We start from the raw sequence: 18193 nt of genomic DNA, 5'->3' as shown, positions 1-18193 counted from the left end.
CCTGACTGTGGGTGTATCGAGCAATTTGGGGTATTGCTCTGACTAAATGGCTTCCAAACTGTTCTCCTGCCCTCCTGGAGAGGCTATAAGCCTCTGATATTCCCTAGGAAAAATATTTCCAGCCAGGGTTGTATCGGTTGTTGCAGCTGAGGTCACTGGTTGACACACGTGCACAGCATGTGTTTGTTTTCTCTTCTCTGCAGGTCTGCAAGGTGCAGCGAGGTTGTTGCACAATTTTGTCCCTTATTAAAGCACAAATTTTACTACGTCATCGCATAAGCTCCTGGGAGGTGTCAGGTGAGGTTTCCTAACAGAACCAAGGAAAATCATCCTGAGTCTCAGGCTGAGGTTCTGAGCGGAATGCCAACAGCACCGTTCCTTCTCTGATGTCTCTGAGGATGATGAAGAATGGGTGAGGGGCTTCAGGTTTTCCACAGACTCTACATTCGGACTCCTCTGGGTATCTATTCCCACCTCTCCCACCCACAAGACATACCCGAGATGCTGACCCATCCAATCTCCAGCTGCCCAGCTCGCTTGACCTTGGGGTGGGGAGGCGAGAGGACCGGTTGCCTTTGAAAGTGCATCTCCAGCTTAATTCTTCCTTCAACCCCATAGGCAACAGTTGCTCCTTCTTTCCCCAGCTTCACTGAGGTATGGTTGAAAAATAAATATACATTTAAGATGTATAACATGATGTTTCAGTATCCCTATAGATTGTGAAGCGATTATGATAATTAAGCTAATTAACATATTCACCATCTCACACAGTTACGTGTGTGTGTGTGTGTGTGTGTGTGTGTCTGTGTGTGTAGTGAGAACACTTGAGATCTACTGTCTTAGCAGCTTTCAAGTCTACAATACTCTATTGTTTTTTTGGGGGGAGGGGTTGGTCTTTTTTTTTTTTTTCACCTTTCCTAGGGCCGCACTTGTGGCATATGGAGGTTCCCAGGCTAGGGGTCCAATCGGAGCTGTAGCCACCAGCCTACACCAGAGCCACAGCAATGTGGGATCCAAGCCGCATCTGCAACCTACACCACAGCTCGAGGCAACGCCGGCTCCTTAATCCACTGAGCAAGGCCAGGGACCGAACCCTCAACCTCATGGTTCCCAGTCGGATTCGTTAACCACTGTGCCATGACGGGAACTCTTACAATAGTCTGTCGTTAACTGTAGTCACCATGCTGTACATTAGATCTCCAGAACTCATTCATCTCATAAGTAAAATTTCACACCATCCTTTGACCAGCAACCTCCTCCCCCATCTTCCCCACCCACCCAGGTCCTGATAACGACCATTCCCCTTGCTGTCACCATGAATTTGACTTTCTTAGATTCCACATGTAAATAAGGTCAAGCAGAATTTCAGACACAACTGTTTTTAAAAGAATGATTCCACAAAGTCCTTTATTATTCATGTATTATTTGTAAAACATTTATATCTGTTATAAATACATTCCAAACTGAGGGTTCACAGATGTTCATGAACTTGCACTCTAGGTCACTTGCCCCTTAATCCTAAGGTTTTCACAACTTCACCCGCTGTTTGCCTTTCGGTCAGAGGATGAACATGGCAAAGGGAACCCATGTGAATCAAGTTCAAGGATAAACACCGTCAGGGACCAATTCAAACCCTTCTGTGCATTGTGTGTGAGCTGAGAGCCAGCCAACCACTGCCTCTGGGGGGAGCACCCAGCAATTGAGTCCCTGATGGACGGATAACAAATACTTATTAAAATGATGACTAAGATACTAAAGATAAATTGTTTCATGATTTTAAAAAAACTTTGGGAAAGTATTAGATTAATACTGCATATAAAATGCCTTTTAAAGTTAGCCTCTAGGTTTACTTTAACATTTTAATGTACACAATTTTAATTTGCCACATATAGCATTTACCCATATACATAACTACTTCCTGTTTAAAAAAAACCCACAAAAACCAGAGTCATTCCGTCCAGTACGGACTCTACCTGAGATGCTGTAGTCATAGTCTTAGGAACTGTTGTAAGAGGAACAGATGCCAGGAAGTAAGTCAGCATGGCTCCTGCTGCATCCCTACTGCAGGGGAGCATACAGACATGGGTTGAGCTTGTCCCCAACAAGACCTAAAAGGCACAGAAAGCTGTCTAGCCAAAGAAAATATGTGTTTTCTTAAAACATTTGATATATACTTGGCTTTGTCTGCCAGGTGTGTGAGAGGCACAGAGGTGGCACGAAACAAGTTGACACAAACAGTGAAGCAGGGCTAAAGGAAGACCCATTAATGTGGTGTCACTACGGATTGAGACACACCATTTTTTGTAGCACAAAAGTATGCATACACATACACACACCCACATGCATGTGTGTGTGGATCTTCAAGTATTCAGCTTGAGATATCAGAACTGTATTTGAAAGTGTGCCTCAAATATTATAAGGTCATGCACCATGACAGAAGGAAAAGAGTGAGCCTTTGGGAGCTGGAAAGGGAAAATGCAATTCTGGGTCATTCCAATAGTCTTTGGGTAAGTATGAGGGTGGGTACAAATTGGGATGGTAAGAGGATTTTCTAGAGCCAAGAATGAAGTGGGAAGCAGGTTTATGAGCAAAATACGAGGTTTATGAGCAGTCAGTAGTTCAAGAGAGATGTCACTTGTAAGAGGGGTACAGAGGATTGATTTATGTATGTATAGGCTTCTTCTTCGGCAGGGACTTATTTCTGAAGACATTCTGCAGGTAGAGTTTATTGAAACTTGGGGCAAGGCTGAATCTTAATCAGAATTGATCCCAAGCATCCATGCTCACATCCGGCCAAGACTACATCCCATGAGGATGTGCCTAAGTGGAGAAAGGCGAGAGAAGAATCCCTGGACTGATGGCAGAGGCTGTAGCTGCAAGGGCTCCTCAAGGAAACCAAGCTGCCAACAAGGGGCAGCCAGAAAGGAGCCAACCTAGGTTGAGTGATTTCTTACGTGTGACACTGTGCCAGACTGTCAATGTTTGTCACCTTCTTTAGTTCTCACCACACTTTCATAAGGGTTAGTTTATAATCCTTATTAAGGTGACAAAGAAGCTGCAGTTCAGAGAGGTTAGGTATCAAGGTCACAGAGTGATGCCAAAATAGGAACTCAGAAATGTCTGACTCCAAAATGTATTCTGTTTTCAACAAACCTAGTGGGTTAAGGCGTCTCAAACTACGTTATTAATTCTTCCCGCCGTGCATCTATGTTTTAACAAAAAGCTAGAAAATCCCCTGATGTTTAAAGATTAAGCAACACATTTCTTTTTTTTTTTTTTTTTTTTTGTCTTTTTGCTATTTCTTGGGCCGCTCCCGCGGCATATGGAGGTTCCCAGGCTAGGGGTCCAATCGGAGCTGCAGCCACCGGCCTATGCCAGAGCCACAGCAACGCTGGATCCGAGCCGCGTCTGCAACCTACACCACAGCTCACGGCAACGCCGGATCGTTAACCCACTGAGCAAGCGCAGGGACCGAACCCACAACCTCATGGTTCCTAGTCAGATTCATTAACCACCGCGCCACGACGGGAACTCCAGCAACACTAAATAAGAATGATATCAGAAAAAATTTTAAATAAATGATAATGGAAAGAGACATATTACAAATTTTTAAGAGCTTCAACTAAAGCAGCACCCAGAGAAAAAAATTACAGTACTAAAATATATGCTTAAGAAAAGCAAATGTACTGAAAAATCAATGCTCTTCACTTCCATCTCAAGAAGCTGAATAAAGAAACCCAGAGAAATTAGAAGGAATCTCTCCATCTCTAGCAATAAAGAGAGAAGCAAAACCTAAATAAATAGAAAGAGAAGATAACAAAGTTAAAGGTTGGTTCTTAGAAAGAGTAATAAAATTGATAATCCCCAGGCAATACTAATTATGTAAAATTCAAGTGAGAAACAAATTGTTGCTATGAGGAACAAATATACATAACAGCTTACTACATATATAAGACACTGAGAAGGAAGAGGAGGAGGAGAAAAAATATAAGTCAGTTTTGAAGTCATCCAGAAAAATTACATTTCAGATTCTATTGTATCCAATTTAATCCAACATGCATTTATTGGCAGAGAATTTAAGGCACTGCCGTTTTGGTATGAGAAGCCTAGAGAGAGTGCATGTGAATTTGGGAGTGAAATAAATCTGAGTTCAAATTCATGCTCTACTTTGAACTAAATGTATGGCTTTGGGAAAATGATATAACCTCCCTTAACTTCCTTTATCACATTTAACAAATGGGAGATAATAACATCAACCTCATAGGGATGCTGGAGGGATTAGGGGTAAAGCACCAACTACATGGGTAGCTTCTACCCTGCAGAATATAAGCATGGCCCACAACCCGCAACCATGGCATTCATTGCTTATCTGTAGAAAGAGCACCAAGCTATCTCCTGAGACAAGGCCCTTCACTTGGAAAGGTCATATTTTCTGAAAAGTTTGGGCACTGACTTTTCTTGACCTGCCCGTCAGAGGTTGGGTGGTCATTCTTCAACAGAAATGATGTGACCGACATAAAAACAACATAAAAGCATCACATGAATATTAAAATGACATAACAATATACAATTTCTGTTCTGGCTTTCCACAGTAATTAATTTGTTCTGGACTCTTAGGAGATGAAGATTAAAATGGCCCCAATAACATAAAGTTATTTGAAGACTTGGGAGGAAAAGGGCTCCATCTCTGGTGTTGATATGGGGACAGAGGATCCCCTGCAAGTCCTCAGCTTTCCACCAACAAGTCTCCTAAGTCCTGCATGGCGATGTTCACGGCAGGTGCTTAACCATGCTGAGCGGCTCATGCCCAAAATCTGCAAGATGAAGCCCCAGCATTTTGCCCACACTGAAGAAACTAGATAGGCCTAGGAGAGGAAAGGAAAAAAAAAAAAAAAAAAAAAAAAAGGAGATCAGTACAGCAGACCGACCTACCATCAATTCACCAACACAATAAGCCCCTTGGTTAATAACCAAATTCGTGCCCACCCGGTTTCTTCTCTGGCAGTGACGACCCAGAGAAAGGTCAGGTTCAAGACTGAATGACTGCAAGTGTGGCCCAGTTTAGTTTCATTTTACGTGTCAAACCAAGAAATAAATACTGAGAAGAGATGTTTGGAGATGAAAATGAATGTCTGGCTTATACATGTCACAGATATGCACAGTGACTATCAGCTGATGCTCATTCTAGAAGCAGCCACCTGAGATGACAGACCCCCCCATGTTTCTGTTGAGGATTCGTCTTCTTCCCTTCAAAAGCTTCCTGAGGAAGTGCTGGGTCAAAGTGTCAGGCAGCAAGGGGTCACCGTCTCTCTAGGAGGGGGCTGGCGGCCATCAGCAAGAGGACCACACATCCTTTGCCCGGAACTAATCCTGGATAAGTGTCAGCAGGTGAATGACTCTCATTGTCATAAACATGAGAGAACCAAGCAACAGGGGCCAATGGCAGTGGCCGGCACACGGGGGAGGGGGTGGCCACGGGGGAACGTGGCTCCTTAAATTGCAGCTGAATCTGATTTTGCCAAATGTGAGTTTGGAAAGGGAGAGAGATTCTTAGAAGCAGCTACCAGCACCCCTGGGCTGCCAGGAGGGGCCATTTCAGGCCCATCTCCAGCCAACTCTCTTGACCAGCTAGTCACAGAGGCTCTAAACACAGGGTCACTCCATCCTCACCAGTGTAATAGCCTGGGATCCCCCTACATGGATACATTTGGAGGGAGGAGGATCCTTTTCCTTAGGGATATAATGCTCTGGAAGAGGAATCTTTGCTAAAATTATTTAAGATTTTTTTTTTTTCTTTTTACACCCCTACCTGCAGCATATGGAAGTTCCCGGGCTAGGGGTCCAATCAGAGCTGCAGCTCCCGAACTACGCCACAGCCACAGCAATGCCAGATCGGAGCCACTTCTGTGACCTACTGCCACAGCTTGGAGCAACTCTGGCTTCTCAACTCGTGAAGCGAGGCCAGGGATCAAACCCTCATCCTCACAGACACTATGCTGGGTTCTCAACCCCCTGAACCACAATGGGAACTGTGGCTTAGGATTTTTGAAGCAATCTTTGCTTTATAATAAATGAAGAGAATATGAATATATTTCTTAATTAGTTTCTAATTTATCAGGAATTCAATTTGGGAAAAGAAGTAGCAGTTATGCTGTTAAGATCTCCTCCACAAAATAGGTAAATACTCCTATCCAGTGTCCCAATAAAATGGACACGCTTCTGATATGTTGATGGATAGAGACATTGATGGAAGGAGACAGAGTGTTTTGAAATAACATAAAAGGAAAAATGCACCATTTAGGGTTTTCTAATATGTCACTAGGGGGCACTAGCCAGAAAAAAAAAAAAAAAAGCATTGTGACCATTTTGCCTTTTTTTTCTTTTTACACCACAGCCGCAGCAACACTGGACCCCAGCCACATCTACAACCTGCACAGCAGCTTGCAGCAACACCAGATCCTTAACCCACTGAGCCACAGTGGGAACTCCCATTTGTTATTTTTATTTTATTTTATTAATGTTATTTTTTTTTTGAGGGCCAAACCCACAGCATTTGGAGGTTCCCAGGTTAGGGGTCTAATAGAAGCTGTAGCCGCCGGCCTACGCCACAGCCACAACAACGCCAGATCCGAGCCGCGTCTGCAACCTACACCACCGTTCATGGCAACACCGGATCCTTAACCCATGGAGCAAGGCCAGGGATTGAACCTACAACCTCATGGTTCCTAGTTGGATTCATTTCCGCTGTGCCACAACAGGAACTCCTGTTATTTTTAAAGTAATCCAAAAAAGTACTGTTACCTTCTGTTTACTCTAGTATCAAAATATATGTTAAGAAATTCTGTATATATTTTAGAAGACTGAGTATGTATATGGGGGAAAAAAGACTTTAGGCTATACAGCCAAATATTAACAGTGTGTGTCACTGAGGGGCAGGATTTATAAAGGGTAATAGCAGAACTGGTAATAGTTCTAATCTGTACTAATGGAATTGTACTTCTGTTTGCTCCTTGAGCAAGCACACCAAAACAGCTGGACAAAAGCTGGCTTCCTTGGAAGGCATATTTGCGTTGGAATAATTGAAACTACAGTCGACAACCAAATCTGTGACATTCACTGTGCGGGGACCCCCTAGAGACAAGCAGATTTCTAGCAAAGTCGGAGAACTCTTTGATGCAACGAGCAGCCCTGAGGGTCTGTAAATTCAAGGAGGCTTGCTGCGTATATTATGACGTCATGGCTGGAGAAAACCAACAGTGATTTCAAATATGATCCCCGGAGTTCCCATCGTGGCTCAGTGGTTAACGAATCTGACTGGGAACCATGAGGTTGCGGGTTTGATTCAACCCCTAGCCTGGGAACCTCCATATGCCGCGAGAATGGCCCAAGAAAATGGCAAGACAAAAAATAATAATAATAATATGATCCGCATCTAAGGTCACATGAGCTGATGCTCTGAATGACAGGTGCTGGCTTACGAATCACTTCCTAAGGGGCCGCCACGCTAGGCAGGTGGAAGCTGTCTCAGGTATTCTTCCCAGGTGGAGAATGAGTGAGTGCACCAGGAAGGAGCCTGCCGTTTGGGTCATTCATTAAAAGGGGGTGAGGAATTTCCACTGTGGCGCCATGGCATCGGTGGAGTCTCTGCAGCATCAGGACGCAAATCAATCCCCGGCCCAGCACGGTGGGGCAAGGATCCCGCATCTCTGCAGCTGGGGTGTAGGCTCGGGAACTCCATATGCCAGGGGGTGGCCAAAAAAAGAAAAAGAAAGGGGCGGGGGAAGTTTAATGTAAGAAAAAAGATAAAGCAGCATTGGCTCATGCCCCAGTCTTCTCCTAGGTTTTTGTATTTTGTTTTCACAGTGGGAAATATCTTTGAATAACTCAGACGGGTCAGATGTCTGCCACATTTCTCTTACAGTTGTTCTGTTGTTTAAGTTTTCCCATCTAACTGCTGTAGAAGGCTGTGTTATGTTCTGGCAGTTTCCAGAGAGAAGCCATCTGACTGATGGGGAATCCAGGTCATTTGGGAGACAAAGCCCTCGGGGAATGTTCCTTGAATCTATCCTCTGTCTTTCTGACATGGTTGGTGGGAAAGGTCGGTAACAGGGGGGAGATGGGAAAAATATCCCAGCATTTCAGCTTCTACATTCTTTGAGAAAGTTCTTCTCTTTCCATCTGTCTTGTTCTAAGCTTTAACACATGGGAAAACTTCCAAAGGTGCTTTTAGCAAGGATCCCTGCCTGTTTTAAGTATTGGGGATCCCGTCGTGGCTCAGTGGTAATGAACACAACTAGTATCCATGAGGACTCAGGTTTGATCCCTGGCCCTACTCAGTGGGTGAAGGATTCAGCGTTGCCATGAGCTGTGGTGTAGGTCACAGACCCGGCTCAGATCTGGCATTGCTGTGGCTATGACATAGGCCCACAGGTGTAGCTCCAATTGAACCCCTAGTCTGGAAACTTCCATATGACACAGGTGTGACCCTTAAAAAAAAAGGCAAATAAATAAATAATAAAATAGTCGGGGGGGGGGAAGTCCTAGTTCTGGTAATTAGAGTTTTAGGTGACCTGAAAAATATCTGCCTATCTGTAATTTAAACTTTGCTCCAATAAATATGCAGTAGTGGTTTAAAAACATTTTTTTTAAGATTTTACATTTTTTAATGAAAAAAAGATAAAACTTGGTAAGCTGCCCTTTGACAACTTACCAAGCGTTAGGCATCTACACTGAGAACCAACTAAGAAAGAAACCTCACATGCAAAATTATGCCAAGTCACAGGGTTTTATAAATCCTCTGCATTTGGCAAAACATGCTTCTGCTCCCCCAGAAAGCTAGGAGCCCCCTGGGTCAGGCCTCTCTTATGGGAAACCGGGAAAGATGTTCTCAAAGCCTGGGTGGATCTAGAGGCAAATCACTGCTCAGGTGGGCTGGAGAAGGACAAGGAGAAGGGGGACAGATGGCCAGCTGAAAGCCACTGACCAGGATCACCTTCCTGGCCGGGCTGCCCAAGGAACAGAGATCACCACCCCAGACCACCGTCAAGGTCCCAGAGAAGATGCCTCCAGGTGGCAAGAAGCCCTCTCTTCAAGAAGACATCAATTACCTGTAGTTTTCCTGGCAGGTAAATTTGATATTCTTTCCTCTTAAAATCAATTGCAGCTCATTTATGGAGGAACCTGAGCATGTGTCTCTGGGAAAGAAAGACAAAGATGTTAAAATAACAAGATCTCAGAGTTGCCCTTGTGGCTCAGCAGTAATGAACCCGCCTAGTATCCATGAGGACGTGGGTTCAATCCCTGGCTCCCCTCAGTGGGTTAAGGATCCGGCGTTGCTGCGAGCTGTGGCGTAGGTCAGACTCGGCTTGGATCCCACATTGCTGTAGCTATGGTGCAGGCTGGCAACTGGAGCCCCAATTTGACCCCTAGCCTGAGAACGTCCATACGCTAAAGGCATGGCCCTAAGATGCCAAAAAAAAAAAAAAAGCAAGATCCACAAACATTTCCCAAGTCTCTTGGTTCTTCTAGGGAACAGGTGCTGGGCAAGGCCCTGGGATAAAGAGGTGAAGCAGAGGTAGCTATTAAGAACTCCCAGGCCAACAGAGGGGCCAAAGGGGTGAACTAGGTAGATATTCACCATGGAGAGGCAATGAAGACGCTGTTGGGACAGGGTAAATGAAGAGTGAGGGCCCATTCATTTCCTGAGCCCGTCTTTTTCTCAATGCATTCCTGTGACTGTGGATTCTTTCTTGGACTGATTCCTAAAATAACTGTGAGAATGAATGGGTACAAGGTAGTAACAGATACCTGGGAGTTTTTCCACTGTCATGTATCACCCAAGCCTTTAGTGTATGCACCTTCGACGGCTGCAGGCTATGGACCTCCACACGGCCGAACGTGCTAAGATGGAAAAGACAAAGAACGGTGTTAACCCCAGATGAAATCATTCAGGCACCAGCAGCCTCTGGGAGAAGCCAGCCAGAGGCAGGGCAGCCTTGGCTAGAACCTACCCTCGGGCTTGAACCCATGATTCCCATTAGAACCAGCCACCCTCACTCAAGGCCACTCTCCGTGACTAAGATTTTCAAAATGAAATTTTTAATCTGTACATTGGTGTTGAGTCTTTTAAGCACTCGCTATTCCAGCAGTAAACCTTAGACAGACGTCATGAGCTTGTTAGAACTGCAGAACCCCGCGCATTACCACCTGCTGAATCAGAACTGGCAGCCCACCCATCCCCAGGTCACCCACACACTCCGCCAGCTTGAGAAGCAGGTGTTGAAAGACCATGATATCCTGCTCCACGCCAGTCCTAAGCTCTGCCCACTAACCACCCCCCCACCCCCCCCCCCCGGTTGCAAGCTCTTGGATCCATAACATCAGATTACAAATTTCTGGAATGCTAACATGCCCCCCCCAAACCCCACAGGGTTGGAGTCAGAAGAAGACAGAAAGACAAATGATTCTTTGGATTAAACATTCAAAGAAGAGAGAAGGAAAATTAATTGGGGACACCTAGCGGTCCCAGGCACGTTAATACATGCTCCCTCCTTTCAATCAGCTTTATCCAGGGAAGGAATGGAGAATAAAGTCTGGCAGGGTAACCGATGTGGTAAAAGCAGTAAGTACAGAAGCGGGTCAGAAAAGAAAGGCGGGGCTGTGGCCAGACCCAGTTGCCAGGGTAAGAGCTGATATTCACCTAGCACATTCTCTGTTGTCAGGTTCAGGGCTCAGCATCTTTCCTGCATTATTGCAGTCAATCTTCCCATTAGGAGCTCCCATCGTGGCTTGACAGTAATGAACTCTGACTAGTATCCATGAGGATATGGGTTCGATTCCTTGCTCAATGGGTTAAGGATCTGGCATTATCATGAGCTGTGGTGTAGGTCACAGACCCAGTTCTGATCTGATGTGGCTGTGGCTATGGCATAGGTTGGCAGCTGCAGCTCTGATTCGACCCCTAGCCTGGGAACTTCCTTATGCTGCAGGTGAGGCCCTAAAAAGCAAAAAAAAAAAAAAAAAAAAAAAAAAACCTTCACATAACCATCACCTCTTCAGGTACATATGTACTCCAGGGACCTTGCCAAGGTCATATAGGTAAGCTGTAATGACCCCCACTTTTAACCACTGCAGTAAACTGCTGACACCATCCGCAAAGAGATAACGAAAGCCTAACACCCAGTATAGCGCCTGACAGTCCCAACAGTAGATTGACTGCTACACTGGGGTTCACATTGCTGGGGGAGCCGGGGAAAGAGTCAGGGCAGGTCTTGGTGGGTGGGGAGAATTTAGACAGGCAGAAGGAGGGAGGGGCAGGTCATATGGGGGGAGAATGTGATCACAGGTGGAAAATGGGCAGGATGGAGTGTGGGATGGAGAGCTGAGGAGCTTATACCAGGCCTGGAAAAGTCAAGAGGATAAGCTGGACTCGGTGTCTGGACCATTAGGACCTGCAGGGGACTCTATGCAGTGGAGAAACCAGGCGAAGGCATTGACTTAGAAAGACAAATCTCGGAGTTCCCATCAGGGTGCAGTGGAAAGGAATCCGACTAGGAACTATGAGGTTGCGGGTTCGATCCCCGGGCTCGCTCAGTGGGTTAAGGATTCGGCATTGCTGTGAGCTGTGGTGTAGGTCGAAGACACGGCTTGGATCTGGTGTTGCTGTGGCTGTGGCATAGGCCGGCAGCTACAGCTCCGATTAGATCCCTAGCCTGGTAACCTCCCTATGCCTCGGGTGCCGCCCTAAAAGGACAAAAAGACCAAAAAAAAAATAAAATAAAAGGAAGACAAATCTCTGGAGTTCCCATCATGGCTCAGTGGAAACGAATCTGGCTAGTATCCATGAAGATGCAGGTTCGATCCCTGTCCTCAGTCAGTGGGTTAAGGATCTGGTGTTGCCATGAGCTGTGGTGTAGGTGGCAAGCAAGGCTTGGATGGGGCATTGCTCTGACTGTGGTGTAGGCTGGTGGCTACAGCTCTGATTCGACCCCTAGCCTAGGAACTTCCATATGCCACAGGTGTGGCCATAAAAAGAAAAAAAAAGAAAAGAAGAAAGACAAATCTCTCCATAGACTACAAACATTTTACCTTTTGTAGGCCAAGTCTTCAGGAATGACTTTCAGCATGAAAAGTAAATTCTGCTAAAGATGAAATACCAAATAGGAAACTGTGCTCACCCTTGCAAATAGGATGCAAAGAAATTAGTACCTGGTTTTATCAAAGGCGTTACTGATGGATCCATTGAGAAACACCTGCACCATCCCACAGGCATTTTCTGCAAACTTAAAAACAAAAACAACACCATTTCTCAGCATGCAAACTTAACTGCCAGGCCCTGGCAGTTCCATTCAAGACAGCTCGCGGCATCAGTTCGTTAAGGAGGGGAAGCCTCTATGGTTCTAGCTCGGTCAGGTCAAGTCTATGCCATTTTCATCCCAAGCCCTTGGAGGGAATCTGCTTCCCACAGAGAGTTCTGGAAACAGTTGCTCCAGTCTGCATCTGAACAATGAAGGTGAACATCACTGTGGCTAAACTGGAGGTTCAGAAGTCAGAAGGCCAGGGAGTTCCTCTGTGGCTCAGCGGGTTAAGAATCCGATGATGTCACTGCAGTGTCTCAGGTCACTGCCGTGGCATGATTTTTATCTCTGACCCAAGAACTTCCACATGCTGTGGGCACAGCCAAAAAAAAAAAAAAAAGTCGGAAGTTCAGGTGATTATGAGCAACGTCATTGCCAAAGGAAGAAGATGAAAGCACTTTGTTGGGGCCATGCATTGTGGCCAGTGCACATTTCATTTAGTGGGAGCAGAGGATTCAGAAATGAAAGAAATGGGACACCAAGAAAAAAGAAACTGTGGAGAGATGGGGACACTGAAGGCAGTGGGGGAGGAAGGAAGGGTGAGTGAATATTACTAAGCAAGGAGTTTCATGTCTTCATGCAACAAACATGCAGCTGGACTCTTCGCTAGGCCCTGGGGAAAACAAGATGAACAAAACTAAGCAATCTGTTTCCTCCAGGAAGCCCACTCAGGCCTTGGGACAATCTCAGGTCCCCTTCTCACATTATCCAACTATACAGCCTCATGAGGATGAGCTTAACGTGGCTTGACCCACCAGTACCGGCAGCTCTTGTAGAGCTATGAGCCCGGCTGTCCCACTGTCCACAGCAACCCTGGAGCCTCACAGCTAGTGAAGGAGCTAATGAAAAATCTACTTGTTTTTTTTAGTGACTTGAAGTAATACTTTACAATCACCTCGTACATTTCTGTGTATCAAATGGACTCAGCTGGATGATTTTCACTTGGAGTTTCTCATAGGTTGCAAACGAATGGTGGTGGGTGCTGGTGTCATCTGAAGGTTTGATTGGGCTGGACATCTAAGACGGAAGGAGAAGAGGGAGGGAAAGAGGAAGAGAGGAGAGGTGGGAAGAAGCCCAAATACTCTGTGATGCAGAGCAGAAAAGAACCAGCAAAATCATAACAGAGGACAGCAGAAGCTCAGTCCTGAAGAATCAGTGGGATCCCACCTGGTAGAGGTTGAGGCAGCTACAAACAGAAAGGCCTGGCAGCTTCAGAGAAGAGTGGTATTTGGGGGCAAACCTGAGTGGACGCTGAAGTTGGGTAGATAACTTGGTTCACGGAGGGCCCTACATGCTTGGCCAAGGGATCTGGCCTTTACAGGAGAGAAAACACTGCTGAACCATTTGAATCAGAATTATGAAAATCCAGTACACCGTCTGTCTTTCTTCTGGAGGTGATGATGAGCAGAAAACAGAGGCCCAATTATTATCAGTCACAAGTGCTAACTCAACAGAGTGCCTACAGGGCGCCAAGCACTGACCCTTCAATTGATAATTCTGAGGAGCCCCCCACATAGCAAGTAATGGGCCAGTTTGTCCCAAGGTCATGTCTCTGGGAATTGAGGAAGTGAGACTGGAATTCAAGGCACCCAGTCAGGTCAAGTCAGATCAAAGAGGCCCATCTCCATCCATCTATGAGCGTTTGGCTGAAGAAAAGGTACAGTCCTGGGGAGGTCCCAGTGGCAGGGTGCCTTCCATTCCTTTTGCTGTATTCCTAGCCCCAAGGACAGTGGGAAACAAGAGGTACTTGGCACATATAAAATGTGACTTGGCTTTAAAAGTTTTCAGAAAAAAATTTAAAAAACATAAAAAGGAGTTCCTGTTGTGGCACATTGGAAACGAATCCAACTAGGAACCATGAGGTTGCCAGTTCGATCCCTGGCCTCGCTCAGTGGGTTAAGGATCTGGCATTGCCTCGAGCTGTGGTGTAGGTTGCAGACATGGCTCGGATCTGGCGTTGCTGTGGCTGTGGTGTAGGTCGGCAGCTACAGCTCCGATTGGACCCCTAGCCTGGGAACCTCCATGTGCCATGGGTGTGGCCCTAAAAAGACAGAAAGACCCCCCCCAAAAAAAGTTTTCAGCAACAGCGCTGCCACAAAACATATCATAGAGTGATTACATGGAAACTTCTCTAAAGCGAACAGACAACAACAACGAAAAACTGGGCAGTGCCTAGGATTTTTCACGTCACCTAGTAGGTCCTCAACAAATATCTGTCAAAGGAATACATCCTGAGTTAATTAATGGGATGGTGGCATCTCGTTTAAGCTTTGCAGCAACCCTGTGGGACAGGCATTATTTTTACTCCCACTTGACGCATGAGGACTCTGAGGGGCGGAACAGATGCAGAGCCTGTGCTTGTCTAAAGAGCCTCCTTACTTCCAGGCCCAGCCTGTCACCTTTTCTCCTCATGGGGTTTACCTAAGCTCCTGAAGGTGGGTCAGGCTCTCAGGGCTGCTCCTCACTAGCCCACAGACCTTGAACGAGTCACGTACCCTCTTCGTTTCCTCACCTGGAATGTGGGAATTTGTACCTTCTCGTACCTCCTATTGTAAGGACGAAACGAGGTGACATTGGTGAGGCACCTGGCCCAGGACTGGTCACAAATGTGCACTTAACAAACATGAGTCCTCACTTGCCCCCGCTCCTCAGAGGTCTACGTTTAATTTTTGGAGAATTCTCAGTCATATCATTTTATTTTTCTCCCCCTTTGTTTCCATTCCTTTCTATTCTTTCTTTCTTTCGATTTTTTTTTTTCCTAGTCCACTTGGAAAGAAGCAACTTAAAAGAAAAATATACATGCGGGAAGCTGAGGAGCAAGATGATGAGTGGTTTCCAGCCTGGATCGTGGATCTGCCACTTGCGGTGTACATCTGGTAGAGTGCTTATTTATCTGCCCCTCCATGATGGCATCTGTAAAATGGGTGTGATACTCACGGTACCTACTTCGCAGGGTTCTTGCGAGGATGAAAGATTTTAATCCACGTAAAGACCTGCGGACTGTGCCTGGCATGTAGTAAATGTAAATTATTAAGACTGTCCCAGAAAACTAGGGTTGGCCAGTGTCTGGATCAGAGGACTAAATCAACACAGAGGGAGTTCCCACTGTGGCTTAGTGTGTTAAGAACCGGACACAGTCTCTGTGAGGATGCACGTTTGATCCCTGGCCTCGCTTGGTGGGTTAAAGATCAGGCATTGCCATGAGCTGTGGTGTAGGTTGCAGACATGGCTCGGATCTGGCGTTGCTGTGGCTGTGGTGTAGGCGGGCAGCTGCAGCTCTGATTTGATCCCTAGCGTGGGAACTTCCATACGCTGCAGGTGCTGCCCTAAAAAGATAAACAAACAAACAAATAAACCAAGACAGATGGCTGGAAGTCTAAACCAAAAAAAAATGAGTAAGATCAGGAAGTCAGCAGCTAGAGCTCAAGGACCTTCTGTGAATGCCCAAAAATTAAGCGGGCGTGTGCCTATGGACGTCCTTCTCAGGAATGAATCCTAAACTTTTGCTTCTAAAAGGATCTGTGACCCCAAGTGAATTAAAATGAACCACAGACTGGATGACCTCTTAAGCTCTTGGGTCTCCAAGATTCTAGAATATCATCTGTAGTACTTACCCTTTTGGACAGCAGGTTCCAGAAAACAGAAACAAAGTTGCTGTTGCAGTTCCTCCGGTCAGGACAAGACTCAAGGTTTATTTCTGAAAGACGCAGTTTACAGAAAAATAATTGAGGTGGAAAAGACAGGGTATAATTCGTCTCTGTTCCTCCCAGGCTGTTGGATCACAGTGGAGCCACCTTCCAACGGCATCACTGCCAGGACGGAGGCTGGACAATGGACACATCTCAACCCAATTTAACTAAGTGCCCCCTGAATCCCTTCCAAGTCCTTCCTGAACCCTCCAAATCCCAGACAGGAACACAGTGACCAGCTTTGAGTCATCGTTCTGGGAAATTGCAGCAGACGTTCGTCTGACAGAGACAAGGTCCCAAAATGATCCCCATTTTTAGGGAGACAGAGGTAAAACTGGGAGGGCTCATGTCAACCTCTCCTCTGCTGCTTTTTTTTTTTTTGTCTTTTTGCTATTTCTTGGGCTGCTCCTGCAGCATATGGAGATTCCCAGGCTAGGAGTCTAATCGGAGATGTAGCCACCAGCCTACACCAGAGCCACAGCAACGAGGGATCCAAGCTGCGTCTGCAACCTGCACCACAGCCACGGCAATGCCGGATGGTCAACCCACTGAGCAAGGGTAGGGACCGAACCCGCAACCTCATGGTTCCTGGTCGGATTCGTTAACCACTGCGTCACGACCTGAACTCCTGCTTTTTTTTTTTTTAATTCTCCCTTTTCCTTTTTAAGGCTGCACCAGCGGCATATGGAAGTTCCCAGCTTAGGGGTTGATTCAGTGCTGCACCTGCCGCCTGTGCCATAGCCACAGCAACATGAGATCCAAGCTGCATCTTGACCTCCTCTGCAGCTTGCAGCAACACGGGATCCGTAACTCACTGAGCGAGGCCAGGGATCGAACCCACATCCTCACATATACCTATCGTGCCACAAGAGGAATTCCCTCTCTTCTGCTTCTTAACCACTTCCCTCCCCAACCTCCCTCCTCCAGCCCCACATCCTTAGGCTCAGATGACCTCAGTGTTTCTATACGGTCCACAGACAGACAGGCTCAGCCGTCAGTGAGGAGCCACAGGCAGAAGTATGAACACATACTTTCTGTGTTACTCCTCCCAAGGATACCTGCCTTAAGGCATCCATATTTGTTTTTATTATTTTTTATTGAGTGTAATTGACAAATAACATTGTAAGGTACTTAACATGTACCACATAATGATTTGGTATGCAAACACATTGTGAAAGATTCTCCCCCATCAAGTTAACACAACTGTCACCTTATATATACATATTTTTTTAAATGAGAACAATTGAATCCTACTCTCTCAGCAAATCTCAACAATACAGTAGGGTTAATAATTATAGCCACCACGTCACACACTAGATCCTCAGGTCTTATCCATCTCATAACTGAACTTTTGCACCCTTTCATCAGCTTCTCCCTATTTCCTCCAACTTCTGGAAACCACTTATCTACTCTCTTTTTTTTTCTTTCTCTTTTGTTTTTTTTAGGGCCACACCTGAGGCATATGGAAGTTCCTGGGCTAAGGGTCAAATCGGAACTGCTGCTGTCATCCTACACCAGAGTCACTGCAACACTGGATCCAAGCTGCATGTGTGACCTACACCATAGCTTGTGGCAATGTCAGAAGCTTAACCCGCTGAACAGGGCCAGGGATCAAACCTGTGTCCTCATGGATACTCACCCCGTTCTTAACCCACTGAGCCACAATGGGGACTCCTACTCTCTTTCTTTCCATGAGTTCTTTTTTTTTTTTTTTTTTTTTTTAAGATTCCACATATAAGTGATAACATGCAGTTTCTGTCTTTTTCTCTCTGGTTTTTTTCACTCAGCATAATGCCCTCCACGTTTGTGTTGTCACAAATGATGGTGTTTCTTTCTTTTTAAAGACTGACTGATACACACCACATTTTTCTTTATCCATGCATTTCTTTCTTTCTTTCTTTTTTTTGGGGGGGGGCCACCCCTGTGGCATATGGAAGTTCCCAGGCAAGGGGTTGGAGCTACAGCTGCTGGCCTGCACCACAGCCACAGCAACGCCAGATCCGAGCCACGTCTGTGACCCACACCACAGCTCATGGCAACACCGGATCATTAACCCACTGATCCAGGCCGGGGATTGAACCCTACACAAACACCCACCTTTCCCTTTCCACCTTGGTACAGGTTGAATTGTGTTCCCACAAAAGAAAT

At 45.9% G+C, this 18193-nt stretch overlaps 1 protein-coding gene across 1 annotated transcript in view; it reads right to left on the bottom strand.

The window, feature by feature from the left end:
• Positions 3268 to 18193, bottom strand: part of CD38 (CD38 molecule) — a 47102-nt gene continuing 32176 nt past the window's right edge. The window contains 5 exon segments of the mRNA NM_001243883.1: positions 3268 to 4865; positions 9108 to 9194; positions 9808 to 9900; positions 12208 to 12281; positions 15971 to 16053. Of these exon segments, the coding sequence (NP_001230812.1) occupies positions 4856 to 4865; positions 9108 to 9194; positions 9808 to 9900; positions 12208 to 12281; positions 15971 to 16053 (347 nt within the window). The 3' untranslated portion in view covers positions 3268 to 4855.

The sequence above is a fragment of the Sus scrofa genome, chromosome 8 (genome assembly GCF_000003025.6).
Source record: "Sus scrofa isolate TJ Tabasco breed Duroc chromosome 8, Sscrofa11.1, whole genome shotgun sequence".
NCBI lineage: Eukaryota > Metazoa > Chordata > Mammalia > Artiodactyla > Suidae > Sus > Sus scrofa.
The sequence above is the reverse complement of the archived record's forward strand: the minus strand, read 5'-3'. Positions and strand labels throughout refer to the sequence as shown.